Below are 12,988 nucleotides of genomic sequence, written 5' to 3' on the forward strand. Positions count from 1 at the left end.
TGTATTCGCAAAAAGAAAAGGAGGACTTGTGGCACCTTAGAGACTAACCAATTTATTTGAGCATGAGCTTTCATGAGCTACAGCTCACTTCATCGGATGAGCGAGATCAAGGGGCAATAAAATGGCTGCTGGAGCACTATAGCATGCCGTCTTACAAATGGATTGAAACTGATCTGACGGACTGAAAGGACTATACCTAATTTTAGTTTACGGTAGACTGCAGAATCAAACTACTTAACTTTAAAACTGAATTTCAAGAGTTTGTTTGTTGCTGTCTGTACTAACACTACAGTATGTAAATCTCACTAGTGGTGTCTTCTTTTAAAAAGAAAGACTCAAACTGCAGCATAAGAACATTTGACAAGGATTGTCACTTACTTTAGACTATTAGCAGTAGCATTAATTCTTTGTATTATCAGAGCTCCAAGGAACCCCAATCATGGACCAGGACCACACTGCGCTAATAGTCCCTGCCCCAAAGAGTTTATAATTTAAGTATACGACAAGAGACAGCAGATGGCTACAGACAGATGGGAATACAGGAAAACAATTAGACTAATCTTATACAAACTCTAGTTAAGATCCCAGAGACACCCTGAAAGATTGGGTTTTTTCTGAGATGCACATAAATGGTGTGTGCGCGTGTGACAGTACATGTCTAATGTGTACATGCAATTCCCAGCACTGCCCGTAAAAATCAGGCTGCTGAATGCATTTATGGCTGGAGAGATGTTTAACTGGCATATGAAGGGTGAAGTACTGGCTCTCTATAACGCTACACAGAAACCGGGTTCACAACGTCTCGACACACTTGTTCCCATGCACTCCTCTTGTCTGCACCAGCTTGTAACTGGCACTAGACTCGGTGCCTTCGGCACCTTCCCATGCCCAGCATGGCCCCTACACCACGGGGTGAGGCAGGAGGGGCTGGCGTAGGGACAACTATTCAGATTTTATACCAGCATAAAATTTCCTTGGACTTGGGGAATCCTCAGCTGTCCATTGAGGGCAGATTTAAATCCCTTTACGCTGATCTAGTCGCTCAAAGGGACTTTTTCAGGGAGAGGATTTGACCCCAAATGTTTTCAGTTTTTGAAGGTTTTTTTCTCTATGCAAAGGAAGGTTCAGCTAAAAAGCTGCACAAGTTTAAAACTGAATGAATATATTTAGAGTTGGATTTTCAAAAGTGCTCAACATTGATCTAACCTTGCTCCAGTCTGAACAGAGCTAAGCGCTTCTGAAGATCCACTCCTAAGCACTAAGTGAGTCTCTGGGATAATTGCTTCTTAAAAGGGAATGCTCTGTATTAAGTGCTATATGCAATGGGAGCGTGTATGCTATATTTTTATTAAACAAAGCACAAAGTTTTAGAGCTATGTGGATCTCAGCAGTTTGCCCAGGTTCTTCTCAACATTCTCTTGGTTTTGATCCATATGGATTTTCACAGTTGAGTTTTGCTTTGAGTTTCTGATTTGAATAAAGCAAATCTTTGCCAAAACCACATGACTCCAAAACCCCATGGAACCATGAATTTGGCACTCTTTTGAGATGGAAGCTGTAAATTGTGCCCAGGTTCACTTGAAACAGGGTCACAGGCTTTTCAGTTATGAAACACAGAAAAACTTTCAGCAAACAAGGTCAGAAGTTTGAGTTCCTAAGGAAGTGAAAACCATGTGAGTTTTGCCTTGTTTGGAGTTTTTGCACAGCTCTAGTATTTTTCTTTAGCCTGAGTATTCCTCAGATATACACATACTGCATGGCTAGACAAAAGGAACAAGCCTACACATTCTTTAAGTAATTCTGGTTTTCTACTTTACAAGTTTCAGTGAAAATGGGATTTAGCTCCATCTTGCTAGTTCTAATACAGCCTATGCCCTATTAACGAAGGTCACATCTCCGATTGGTGGTACTCAGCCTTGATGGCTTTACATGCCACAATTACAAGATAAAGATATGCATCTTTTAATTGAAAAGTAGAAAACCACAAAGTATGTTATAAATCACACACTAGCTAAGAGCAGCAAATGTCTTGTTAAAAAGCCACATGTGACTCTGAGCTGCCAAGCATTAAATCTTTTGCATATGTTTTTTCTTAACAGATCAAATGAAACTTTTAGAAAACACAGAAGTGTGGAAAATTATTTCAGGTTTCAAAATAGACACAGGCATAAAGAAAACACATATTTGTGAAGAAGATAAAAAGATCAGAGAGTAAGGAAGGAAAACAATGCAGAATCCACACCTGGGTAAGCCAGAGATGTGAAGGTACAGCTAAGTTAAGGAGGGGAGGGGGGCAGTGTCTACAAGCCAAACCTGAAGTCAAGTAAGTGGGGAGCAGATTCTAACACCACACATAAATGAATAAGCTCACCACCATCATTGCACAGCCAGCAAAACAATGGCAGCCTAATCTCACTGAATTGCCGTTATTCATAGATAAAAAAGGCTAAACTGACCTAGGCTTTAATCAGGATTTTGAACTTCAGCTGAGCTCAGAAGGGAACCATAATACAAGGAAGCACACATCAGACATATCTGACCTGTCATAGAGTTTTCAGATGTACACAGTTGCTCTCTCAGCTTTTCCACATCGTCTGGATGAACCTGCTCATAGAGCGTGCTGCCAAACCACTCTGACTGTGGCTGGTTCAGCACTGGAGTAACGGAATCCGATACGTAGATGACTCTCCCGGTCTCAGCTGCAACTACAAACAGGAACCCATCTGCAGCCTCAAGGATAAGATGTTTCAGTTCCTTGCAAAGACAGGATTTAATTAGAAGGCCACCAAGAAGAGAGAATTAAAGAATACATCTATCACCCTCAACTCAACACTTTTTTGTGATTTGAATGGCTGGTCAAATAATAAGTGAACCACATTTTCAATGTGGTACTGATATAACAATGCATCCCATTTTGCAATGAAACAAAAATTGTTAATCTTAGTAACTACAACAACATCTTTTATCTGATGAGCTCAATGCAGTTTAGAAAAATTAACTAAGCCTCGTAACTCCCCTCTGAAGTGGGTATCATAAAGAAAGGCACAGACATGGGAAATGACATGCGAAAGATAATACAGCAATTCCATCCTTATTGAAATGTTCTATAGGATTTAACAGAGATTAAAATCAACAGGATTCTTTTGAAGTGTAATATGATCTTTTAGCTATTATTCAAATCTGTAAAATCTCATAAGGAATGATATTCTTTTAATAGTTTTTTTTTAAACTTTCCAATAGAAATCTATAGCAAAGACATAATAAAAAAAATTATTGAAAGATTATTAATCTCTATTAAATTCTGTAGAACTTTTCCACATAGGAAAGGAGGGTCACTACTGACGTTTTCCATTCCCTGAATCATTTGAATGCTAAGGGCCAGTTTCCAAACAGCCTCTTTTTATGCACAGATCTCAGTGTTCCTGTTAAAGAGCACCTACCTTTTTTGTGTGCATAATGCTCACTGTTGCATGCACAACCTGGGCCGTTAGTCACCCAACAGCTTGACCGGTGTGTGCAATTTGTTCTTTGCACGTATCAAAAAAAAAATGTGTAGCAATTTTGGTGGAAGCAATCAGTTGTGCAAAAATGGTTGATGAGGAGTGAAAAACATGGCCCTATCTTTTATTTCTGTTTACTCAGACTCCCTTCTTAACACCCACCCAAATCTGTTGCAACTGAAACATGTTTAGCAACAAACGAGATTTCTCAAGCCAGTCTTTTTCACTGTCCACTTTATTGTTTTGATTAAATATTTTAGTCTCTTAAATAAGGATCTCTGGGTGCTGCTGCTTCAAACTTTTGCGACTATTACCGTGGAGACAGGTGCCTAAACAATGCACGTCTGTGCTAGATCCTGCTGCCCACCCACTGTACATCTCACATTTAATATCACACATTGACCTACAATGGAGCCTTAGATAGCAAGATACAGTTTAGGGACATTCCAAGCTCCATTGTGGGTTGGAGTGCACAAAATTGAACAGAAGGTGGATGGTACTGGGTGATAAGGAAGAGATCTTAATCTGGTAAACTGATACCATTGCCTTAAAGAGCTGTAACTGCTATCAGAAATACTGCTAATAAATTACATGCTTCTGCTGACATGTATCTTATTTTTCACCACAGTGTCAGTGTATCCATTTCTGAAACACAACTAAAAACAGGATGATTTTGTTAAAATGGCCCACCTGCCTCTATATTAGCTGCAACTTCTGAAGGATTTATGACCCCATTTTAAATCCAATATTAACACAGTTGGAAATAGAAAAAAATGTGTGAGCCATTCTGTAAGTCTCAAAATAAAAAATTAAAAATGATACAATGAAAAGTGACTAGTCTGCCCTAGAGAAGAGTAACTAGGTGGGTGAGGTGATATATTTTATTGGACCAACTTCTGTTGCTGAGAGAGAGAGAGAGAGAGAGAGAGAGAGACAAGCTTTCAAGCTTACACAGAGGTAAGACGACGAGTCAAGTGACAACATTTGCTGTCCCCCAGAAGCAAATTTAGAGAGATAAAAGTGTGACATTTCACTCCATATTCTTTATGAAAATATGCTTATGATAAGAAGACGACACAACTGAGATGTACCTTATGCAAGATGGATCTTGTAAGGTATCATTGGAAAGGTTATAATTTACAGAATGTGATTATCCAATGTGTATGCCTGTATCATTTCTGTATCTGAAGTTAGGAATTTTGACTATGTATCTGTATTTCAGTTATGCTACTTTGGGTCATGCCCACTGCTAACGCTTCAGGTGCAACAATGGAAAAGCCAGACAGGGCGGATGGCCCATCAGCGAGGACAATGGACTGTGAAAAGGCTTGGCTTTCCTGCGGGGCTCCATATTGCCACTGACTCATGGATGCTGTGATACTACAGGTTTCAGAGTAACAGCCGTGTTAGTCTGTATTCGCAAAAAGAAAAGGAGAACTTGTGGCACCTTAGAGACTAACCAATTTATTTGAGCATAAGCTTTCATGAGCTACAGGCATCCGATGAAGTGAGCTGTAGCTCACAAAAGCTCATGCTCAAATAAATTTGTTAGTCTCTAAGGTGCCACAAGTCCTCCTTTTCTTTTTGTGATACTACAGAGTTAGGTGGTCTTGTCACCTGATACTAAACATTACCTGGGAGTTCTTGTAAATTTCCACTGGAAGGGAGGGAGTGAGGGGGTCAAGTTTGGGAAACAAAGGATTCCCACCTTATGAAAATCCTATTTAAGGGTGGGGAGGAAAGCAAATGGGACTCCTCTCCACGGCCTGTCTGCCCAAGAAGAAAGACTGCTAAAGCCAATTGAAGGGAAGGCCAGGGTGGAGTCTAGACTGAGACAGGGGTCCAGTCTGAAAAGAAATATAACTGGAACTCTGAACCACAAACTTTGTAACCTGCCTAAAAGAACATTTAGGGTGAGAATTTACATTTTGTAACCTGTTTAAGTATATTGAGCTTAGCTTGCGTATTTTGCTTTACTTGGTCAGTAATCTGCTTTGTTCTGTTACCTCTTATATTCACTTAAAATTCACCTTTTGTAGTTAATAAACTTATTGCTTGTTTATAATATAACCCAGTTTATGTAATTTCTTACGGGGGGGGGGGGGGAGAATATCTCCCTCCACATTGAGGGAGGGAGAGAATTGCATAAAACCTTTGGGTTTGTCCCCCTTAAAGGGAGTGGGCACCAGAGTGTTGGGGCAAGCCCTTAAGGCTGAATCTTTCCAGAGCAGATCTCTGTCTCTCTGTCCAGCTGGCTGTGGCCCTGCCTGTGTGCTTGCCTGGAAGAGGCTTGTGAACGTAACCCAGTAAGACCAGGTAAAGGGGACCCAGGCTGGCAGAACAGGCTGTCTCAGTGGCACCCCAGCACATCAGGTGACACCCCAAAGCGGCCAAACCCATCACAAAAAGTACACAGAGATATGAGCATTGCAAGCTCAGCAGCTGCTGGTATTTGTCTAACAGAAATATGCATTGCTTCAAGCCATTCTTTACATATGTAAGAACTTTACTGTTAAGAGCAAAAGTGCGTCAGTTACAGCCCTCTGGGTTCAAAAGTACCAGCAGGCATGAGGACTTTCCAGTGGATAAGACTGAACCTGGGCTCCCTTGAAATACCAGTTACATCTTCTTCCCTATAGCCAAAAGAAAACTAAAGAGGAGTTTCATAAGTTCAGATCCAAGCTCTCCAGTTCTGAGTTTTTACAGTTGGGGGCTAGCCATATAGTTCAGATCCAAATCTGAATTTTCTCTAAATCTGTCTGTGTTCACACCTGGGATTGTGTGCCTCTCATTAATGAAGCAAGGAAAACAATGTGAAGAACCTACTGACCTCTCTATCCCACCTCTCAAAATAATAGGATTATTTAGTCCGGAAGAAATAACATTTATGAAGCAACTACCTGTTCCGTTAGGAAAGAAGGCTTATATGCCCCGTCAGTAGATTTATTTCCAGTGCCCCTCATAGACTTCATGTGCGAAACAGCCATACGCAGAATTGTCAGCTTGTCAGGTTTACGGGCCAATGCACTGCAGGTGGGCACCATGTCCGACAGCTCAGTGATATACTGTGTCATCTTATTTCTCCTGCGTCTTTCAATTTCACTGTGATTCTCCCTAAACATTTAAAGAAAGATCAAGCCAACAGAAAAAGCAAAGACAAGATCAGTACAGGAATTTTCATTTGGTATTATAAATAAATAATAAATAATAATAATAATAATACTTTGCACTTGTGTAGCATCTTTCATCTAAGGTGATCAAAGCGCTTTACAGATGTAAGCATTATTATCCCCCATTTTACAGGTGGGAAAACTGAGGCACGTGATAGTTAAATATGACTTGCCCAAGGTCACACAGTGAGTCAGTGGCAGAGCAGAGAAAAGAATCCAGATTTCTGAACTGCCAGTTCCTGGCTCTAACCCCCTAGAAATTCTACCTCAGTTGGTTTAGAGCACCAGACAGAAAAAGGAACGTGAGGTGCTGAGGGCTGTCAACTCCGGGGGAAGTCCCACCTTTCAAGAGATGTTCTGTACCTCATAGCATAAGGGCCTTAGTGAGGTGTTCCTTGTATTAATATAGATCCTGATCCAGCTCCTGATTAAATCAATGGGAGCCCCTCAATGGACTTCAGGTTCACAGTAAGCAACAGCTCTGACTAAAATTTTGTAATGGCGATATAGACCGCAATCTTGTAATCCTATGCAGCAGATCTCAACCTCTATGCTGCCGCCCGCTCCTAAGACCTCAGTAAGGTTATGTATGGATGCAGGGATCAGACTGCAAGATTGGGACCATATTTTGTATAACAAGTAAATACAATATCTAAACCAAATATTAAAGGTAAAGTAGGTCCTGACTTGCCAGACACTGAACAGGTAATTATATAAAAGAGAAAATAACTATGACAATAGTCAACCCTAATACAGTGCTTATTATCTTCAATGAGACTTACACAGATACCTAGAGCATCTTCACAATAACCCTGTTTCACAGAGGTTAAATAACTTGACTATAGCTACAAAGGAAGTCTGAGGAAGCCAAAGAAAGCTAGAGCTGGGATTAGAACTCCGGAGTTCCTGAATACTAATACTGTGCTCAAAAAACATTCAAAAGAAAACATTATCAGAAGCTTTGGTTTTACTTTGTCTTCCATGAGTGACAACATTTATAATTATAAAAGGCCACATCTTAAAGTTTTTACTCAGTCAAAACTATCATTAAAGTTCTTCGGAATTTTACCGGATAAATAGTTGAGTTAAAAATTGTGTAAAGACTTCAGGATTTAGGGTGTGATTTTCAAAGACGTCTAACAGAGTTAGATGTATAATTTCCATTCTTTGAAAACCCCAGCCTTAGCCTACAGACATTAATTTTCATGGCAAAACACTGTACTCAGTCCACCTATCAAATTAGGAAAAACAAGTATCCAGTAAATTAATTTTTTTCCCTCCACTTCACACTTCCCCATACCCTACAACAAAGAGGATCACTGACTCATTTAAATTTTATTTCCAAAGTTCTCAGCACATAACAATAAATATATTACTGATTTGGCCAGTTGCATTTCAGGGTTTTTCAATTACCAGCTGTCAATGCTGTATATAAATTAGGATCTGTGGGCCAGATCCTAAGCTAGTGCAAATCAAATAGCTTTATCTAAGTCAATGGAGTTGAACCAATTTACATCAGCTGAGGAACTAACCTACCGAACCCAGAAAATTACACTGCATCATAGAGGTGCATGTCTTTATTTTCTGACATGGCACCAGCATACTGTACCTGTAAAGCAGTAGCTACCTACAAGCATGCCCAGGACAGGTGTTTGCTACTTCAGATGTCAAAGCAGCTTCTTCCACTGATTTCAATGAGCTGTGTATGGAGTTTTCTTGAGGGATAACTGATTGATCCAACAAGATGTGAAATTGCAGATTACCACATGGAGAATCCAGTAATGTTGACAGGTACAACATGCAGTATTGGAAGAGATTAATTTATTCTGATTTAGCATAACTCAGGGCTGAATAATAAAGGAGTGACTCGTGGAAGTGGACTAAGCAAAGATCAGAATACTTTTCACCCACTTTTCACAACTAAGCTTTTTTTTAAATTTAGGGTCGGGATCCCAGTTGCAATATGTATCTCTTTGAAATACTCTAGCAAATAAGCAAGATCATAGAACACCTAGAAGAGTAGGAGTGCATTGGCTTGTGTTGCTTTAGAAGATGCATCATATGTGCAGGGTATCATATGTAGATATTACATGTTGGAGTCACTGTAACAGAATCAACACATTTTAGAGTTCTGTCTCCACATTCACAATTCCCACTGATATCAATAAGGACCTTATAAGTCAAGCTACGTTTCAGTCACGGGTATTTTTAGGAAAAGTCATGGACAGGTCACAGGCAGTAAACAAAAATTGACAGCCCGGGACCTGTCCATGACTTGTACTATATACCCCTAAACAAAACTTGGGCCGGGGAGCTGCAGGTGCTCTGGCGGGTTGGCCCAGGACCCCCGCTGGTGCTGTGGGGGAGGCGGGCGGCAGCACACAGCCTGGGATGCCTGCTGGTTTGGGGGGCGGAGGGGGAGTGGACTGCAGCGCGCAGCCCAGGACCCCTGTTGGTGCTGGAGGGAGGGTTGGCGGGGCTCGCAGACTCCCTACCAGCTCCACATGTCCCTGCAGCTCCTAGAGGGAGGGGTGGCTAGGGGGGCTCTGCACGCTGCTCCCACCACAAGTGCCAGCTCCACAGCTCCCATTGGCCGGGAACCACAGCCAATGGGAGCTTCAGGGGCAGCACCTGCGGGCGCTGGCAGTGCGCAGAGCCCTCTGGTCCCTCTGCCTAGGTGCTGCAGGGACATGCTGGTGGTAGCTGGAGACCCCTCCCTCCCCCCACCCCGGTAAGCGCCGCCCCATACCTCCACCTCCTGCCCCAACCACCTCCCACACACCCAAACTGCTGCTGCTGGCCTGAGCCACAGGCCACTGCAGAAGTCACGAAAGTCACGGAATCCATGAGTTCCATGACAGGCACGCAGCCTTACTTAGGAGTAAAGCATCAATGAGTAAACAATTCAAACAAGCGTATTGCAATGTCAGCCCTTAATGGTTCAACAAATTACAACCTCTCTCTTTTGTTAAGGTTACCATATACTTTGTTTATCACATTCTTCCTAATGAAGGACCTGTTTCAGATTCTCAACTGTCTGAGTGACATGGCGTAGCCATGTTGATCCCAGGATAATAGAGAGAGATTAGATATGAGAGCTCTGTGTAAACTCGAAAGCTTGTCTCTCTGACCAACAGAAGTTGGTCCAATAAAAGATATTACCTCACCCACTTTGTGTCTCTAATATCCTGGGACCGACATTGCTACAACCACACTGCATAGTTAAAAACAATCCCATACAGAGTAACCGACGGACAACAGGACCATTGCTGCATGAAAACAGTGACAAAATCCAACATTCCATGTTATTTATTATTTTAAAACTTTAAAATTATTACATTAATCCATAGGTCAGTAAAGGGTCTGCCAAAGAAATAAATCTGACACTGACCTGGAACTCACTAAAGTTGAGCTTAGTAGATAACAAGAGGGACCACAGATCCTGGCAACTTCATGAACAAGTTTAGAAGATGGGAGTCCTGGATTTAGAATTCCTAACTGGTTTTTAAAGAATGTTTTTGAGGGTATTAAAATCTGGCCATAAGGGGCTGATCCAAAGTCCCCAAAGTCAATAGTAGGTGGGAAGTCTCCTATTGACTTTAATGGGCTTTGGATCAGGCTCTAGATAAGTGAACCTTACCGATTTGTGATCAGTCGGAATGTTATCATATAAAATAAAAGAGGCAAAACGTATGTGATTTTCCTTGTTCCTACCTGGCCATCCTCCCTGAATCAGCAGTACTTTGATATTCTTCCCACCTGGAAACAAAATAACCAGCTCTCTAAGCTAAGGCACACAGACTGAGAACTTTTGGATACGACTATCCCCCTTCTTTTCTCTCAGCAGAGGATCTCTACAGAACACGCCTACCTTGCAAATTTTTCCTTATCACCAGAGATTTGATTATCATCATACCTGTAAACAAAATACGGTAAGTAAATTCAAAAGGCTTATGCAAAACTAGAAAGTCAATACAAAGCAGAAGGTGAAGACAACACTTGCAATTGCAAACTACTACAAATTACACCAAGAGAAGCATGATATTATGGGAATGACGGAACGGAAAGGAAAAGGGGACTCTGGTGAAACTTTCTGAATGACCAGGAACCAGTTGTTAAAAACTCTCTTTGTGTATTAATATGAAAAAGGTCAAAATATGACCCACTGGTTTCACTTAAAATATTAGAGCCTTTTTGTATATTGCTTGAGGAAGTTGTACAAAGTGCCATTAGTCTGTTACTAATAGTAACCCATGAAATATTCCTGGCTGCACAGCTGTAGTAGGGACATCTTCAGCAGGCTGCATCCACTAGCTATGGCACTCAGTAGAGGGCAGTGATGACATATAAATTGTGGAAAGACAGAGACATCCAAACACAGTTCATTATTTTATGGACACCTTTGTAAAAAGGTTTAATACAGACACTGCACACTCCACCAAATATTCTTTATGAGATTCTGGGCCAGATCATCAGCTGGCGTAAGTCAGTATATCTCCACTCAAGTCAATGGCGATCTGCCTCTCTGTATTAGAAATAACATACTGTGTTTGTTGCAAGTGTCTGTCTTTCACAAGGCATAGGTATCACCAATGACGTCTTCTGGATTGAATGTCAGACCTACTTCCTTGTGCATAGATCTCAGAAGGCTAAATATTATTACACCTGAGCCGATACTAACCTCCCTAGAGCGTGTATAATTTGTTGCATTCTAGTCGTTGCAGCCTACAGAGGACAGAAGCCTAAAACCTACTATACAAGCAGGAGTATTCATGGGTTACCACCGTGATTAATCAATCATACATAAATAGGAATCTTTTCTGTTTATTGCCTGAGCAATTTAAAAGTGCAAATCTTCTTTTCAGTTAATCCTATTCAAAGATTATTATATAAAAAGAGAATATTTCACTAATAAAATGTTGTTAATATGCTACAATGCTCTGTACACTTGCAAAGTTAACTTTCCACATAGACCCAAATATGCACATGCCAAAAAAAAAAAAAAGTTGTAAGAAAGAAAAATAACAGTTTAAAGTGGGTTGCATAAGATATCCTCCCAACTCCCACAGCCCTTTTAATTTTCTAGGCAAATGAAGGCATTAACACATGTGTCAGTGCATATCTATGTGCTTTCTATTCTGTTCCAGATGTAGCAAAGTTGCCTTCCACATCTGGTGCCCTTCTCATGCCCTCCAATAAAGTGGAATTCTGCTTTTGCATCAGAAGCAATAGCAAAAGAGTGTAGTGTCTTTCTCCACAGAGGTGGTGGTTAATGATCATGTGTGTAGCTATGACCCCTTGCTAAGGTCACTAGAAACTTCCCCTGCCTCCCAAAATCTGGTTATACTCATGAGTTATACACACAGGGCCAGCTCTTCAGTTGGTGTAAATGCACCAGTTTTATGTACAGTGCCTATTTAAAAAAAAAAAAAAATGATCTGGACAGATAAACTGAGGGTTGTATAGAGAAATAAAGCAAAACTGTATAGACGCCTACTAGGTGTGAGAGTTCTTAAAACAAGTATAGAGTTATGCTCAAGTGTCAAATACAGGCAATAAAACTTCTTATTTTCTCTTATATGAAAGGACTGAAATATGGTCAATCAGGTAGCAGGAATTTATAATAAATCACATCATGTTATGTATTATAAATTAAATTAGACTAAATATTTTGAGTGACATCCCAATGCAGCTGAAGTCAATGGGAGTTTCACTTCTGTCTTAAATGGAGCTAGGACTTCATCCTTTTTGTAGTGTTCTCCAAATAGCAGTCAGGGGCATGCAACATTACTTATAAATGTTACCTTTTTTCTCTCTCTCTTTTCTAAATATATATTCATCATTTGGAATCAGTATTTCCTAATGCGGACACGAAATAAAACAATATCTAAAAGAAGATCCTACTGTTGGAAATAAATCAAAATACCTGGTCCCAATTAATGTTTATTTTTTGAAAAGTTGAGACAAATAAACGAAAAACTATGGGTTGTGAAGAACTCAATAATAGCGCTAAATGCTTTTCTGAAAATAAAGAGCATTAGTTCTCAAGAAAAGCCATTTGATTTTCTATATTACAATTGCTGCTTTACCACGATAAGTACAAAGGCTCCACAGCTTATTTACTAGTGTCTTTAATCCTTTAAAGCTTTCATGGGAAGTACAGTATAAATAACAATCTTTTCTTTCTTTTTTTTTGAAAACTTAAAGGGTCACCATTAACTTGATTTTTTTTTTTTAAAGTGAGTTAAAAGTACTTGTAGGTAATAAATTTTCTCATGAGCCCTCCAGTGAGTTTTTTTCAGTCTTACAGTCACATTT

At 40.3% G+C, this 12,988-nt stretch overlaps 1 protein-coding gene across 4 annotated transcripts in view; it reads right to left on the bottom strand.

The window, feature by feature from the left end:
• ARNT2 (aryl hydrocarbon receptor nuclear translocator 2) overlaps nt 1-12,988 on the bottom strand; it is a 132,828-nt gene that overhangs the window by 78,846 nt on the left and 40,994 nt on the right. For all 4 annotated transcript variants that reach the window (XM_073304107.1, XM_073304108.1, XM_073304110.1 and 1 more), the window contains exons 4-5: nt 6,401-6,614; nt 2,541-2,754 (exon numbers count right to left, since the gene is read on the bottom strand). In XM_073304107.1, coding sequence (XP_073160208.1) covers nt 2,541-2,754; nt 6,401-6,614 — 428 coding nt within the window. The remainder of the gene's footprint in view (nt 1-2,540; nt 2,755-6,400; nt 6,615-12,988) is intronic.

Source organism: Lepidochelys kempii, chromosome 10, assembly GCF_965140265.1.
Source record: "Lepidochelys kempii isolate rLepKem1 chromosome 10, rLepKem1.hap2, whole genome shotgun sequence".
In the NCBI taxonomy this organism is placed as follows: Eukaryota; Metazoa; Chordata; order Testudines; family Cheloniidae; genus Lepidochelys; species Lepidochelys kempii.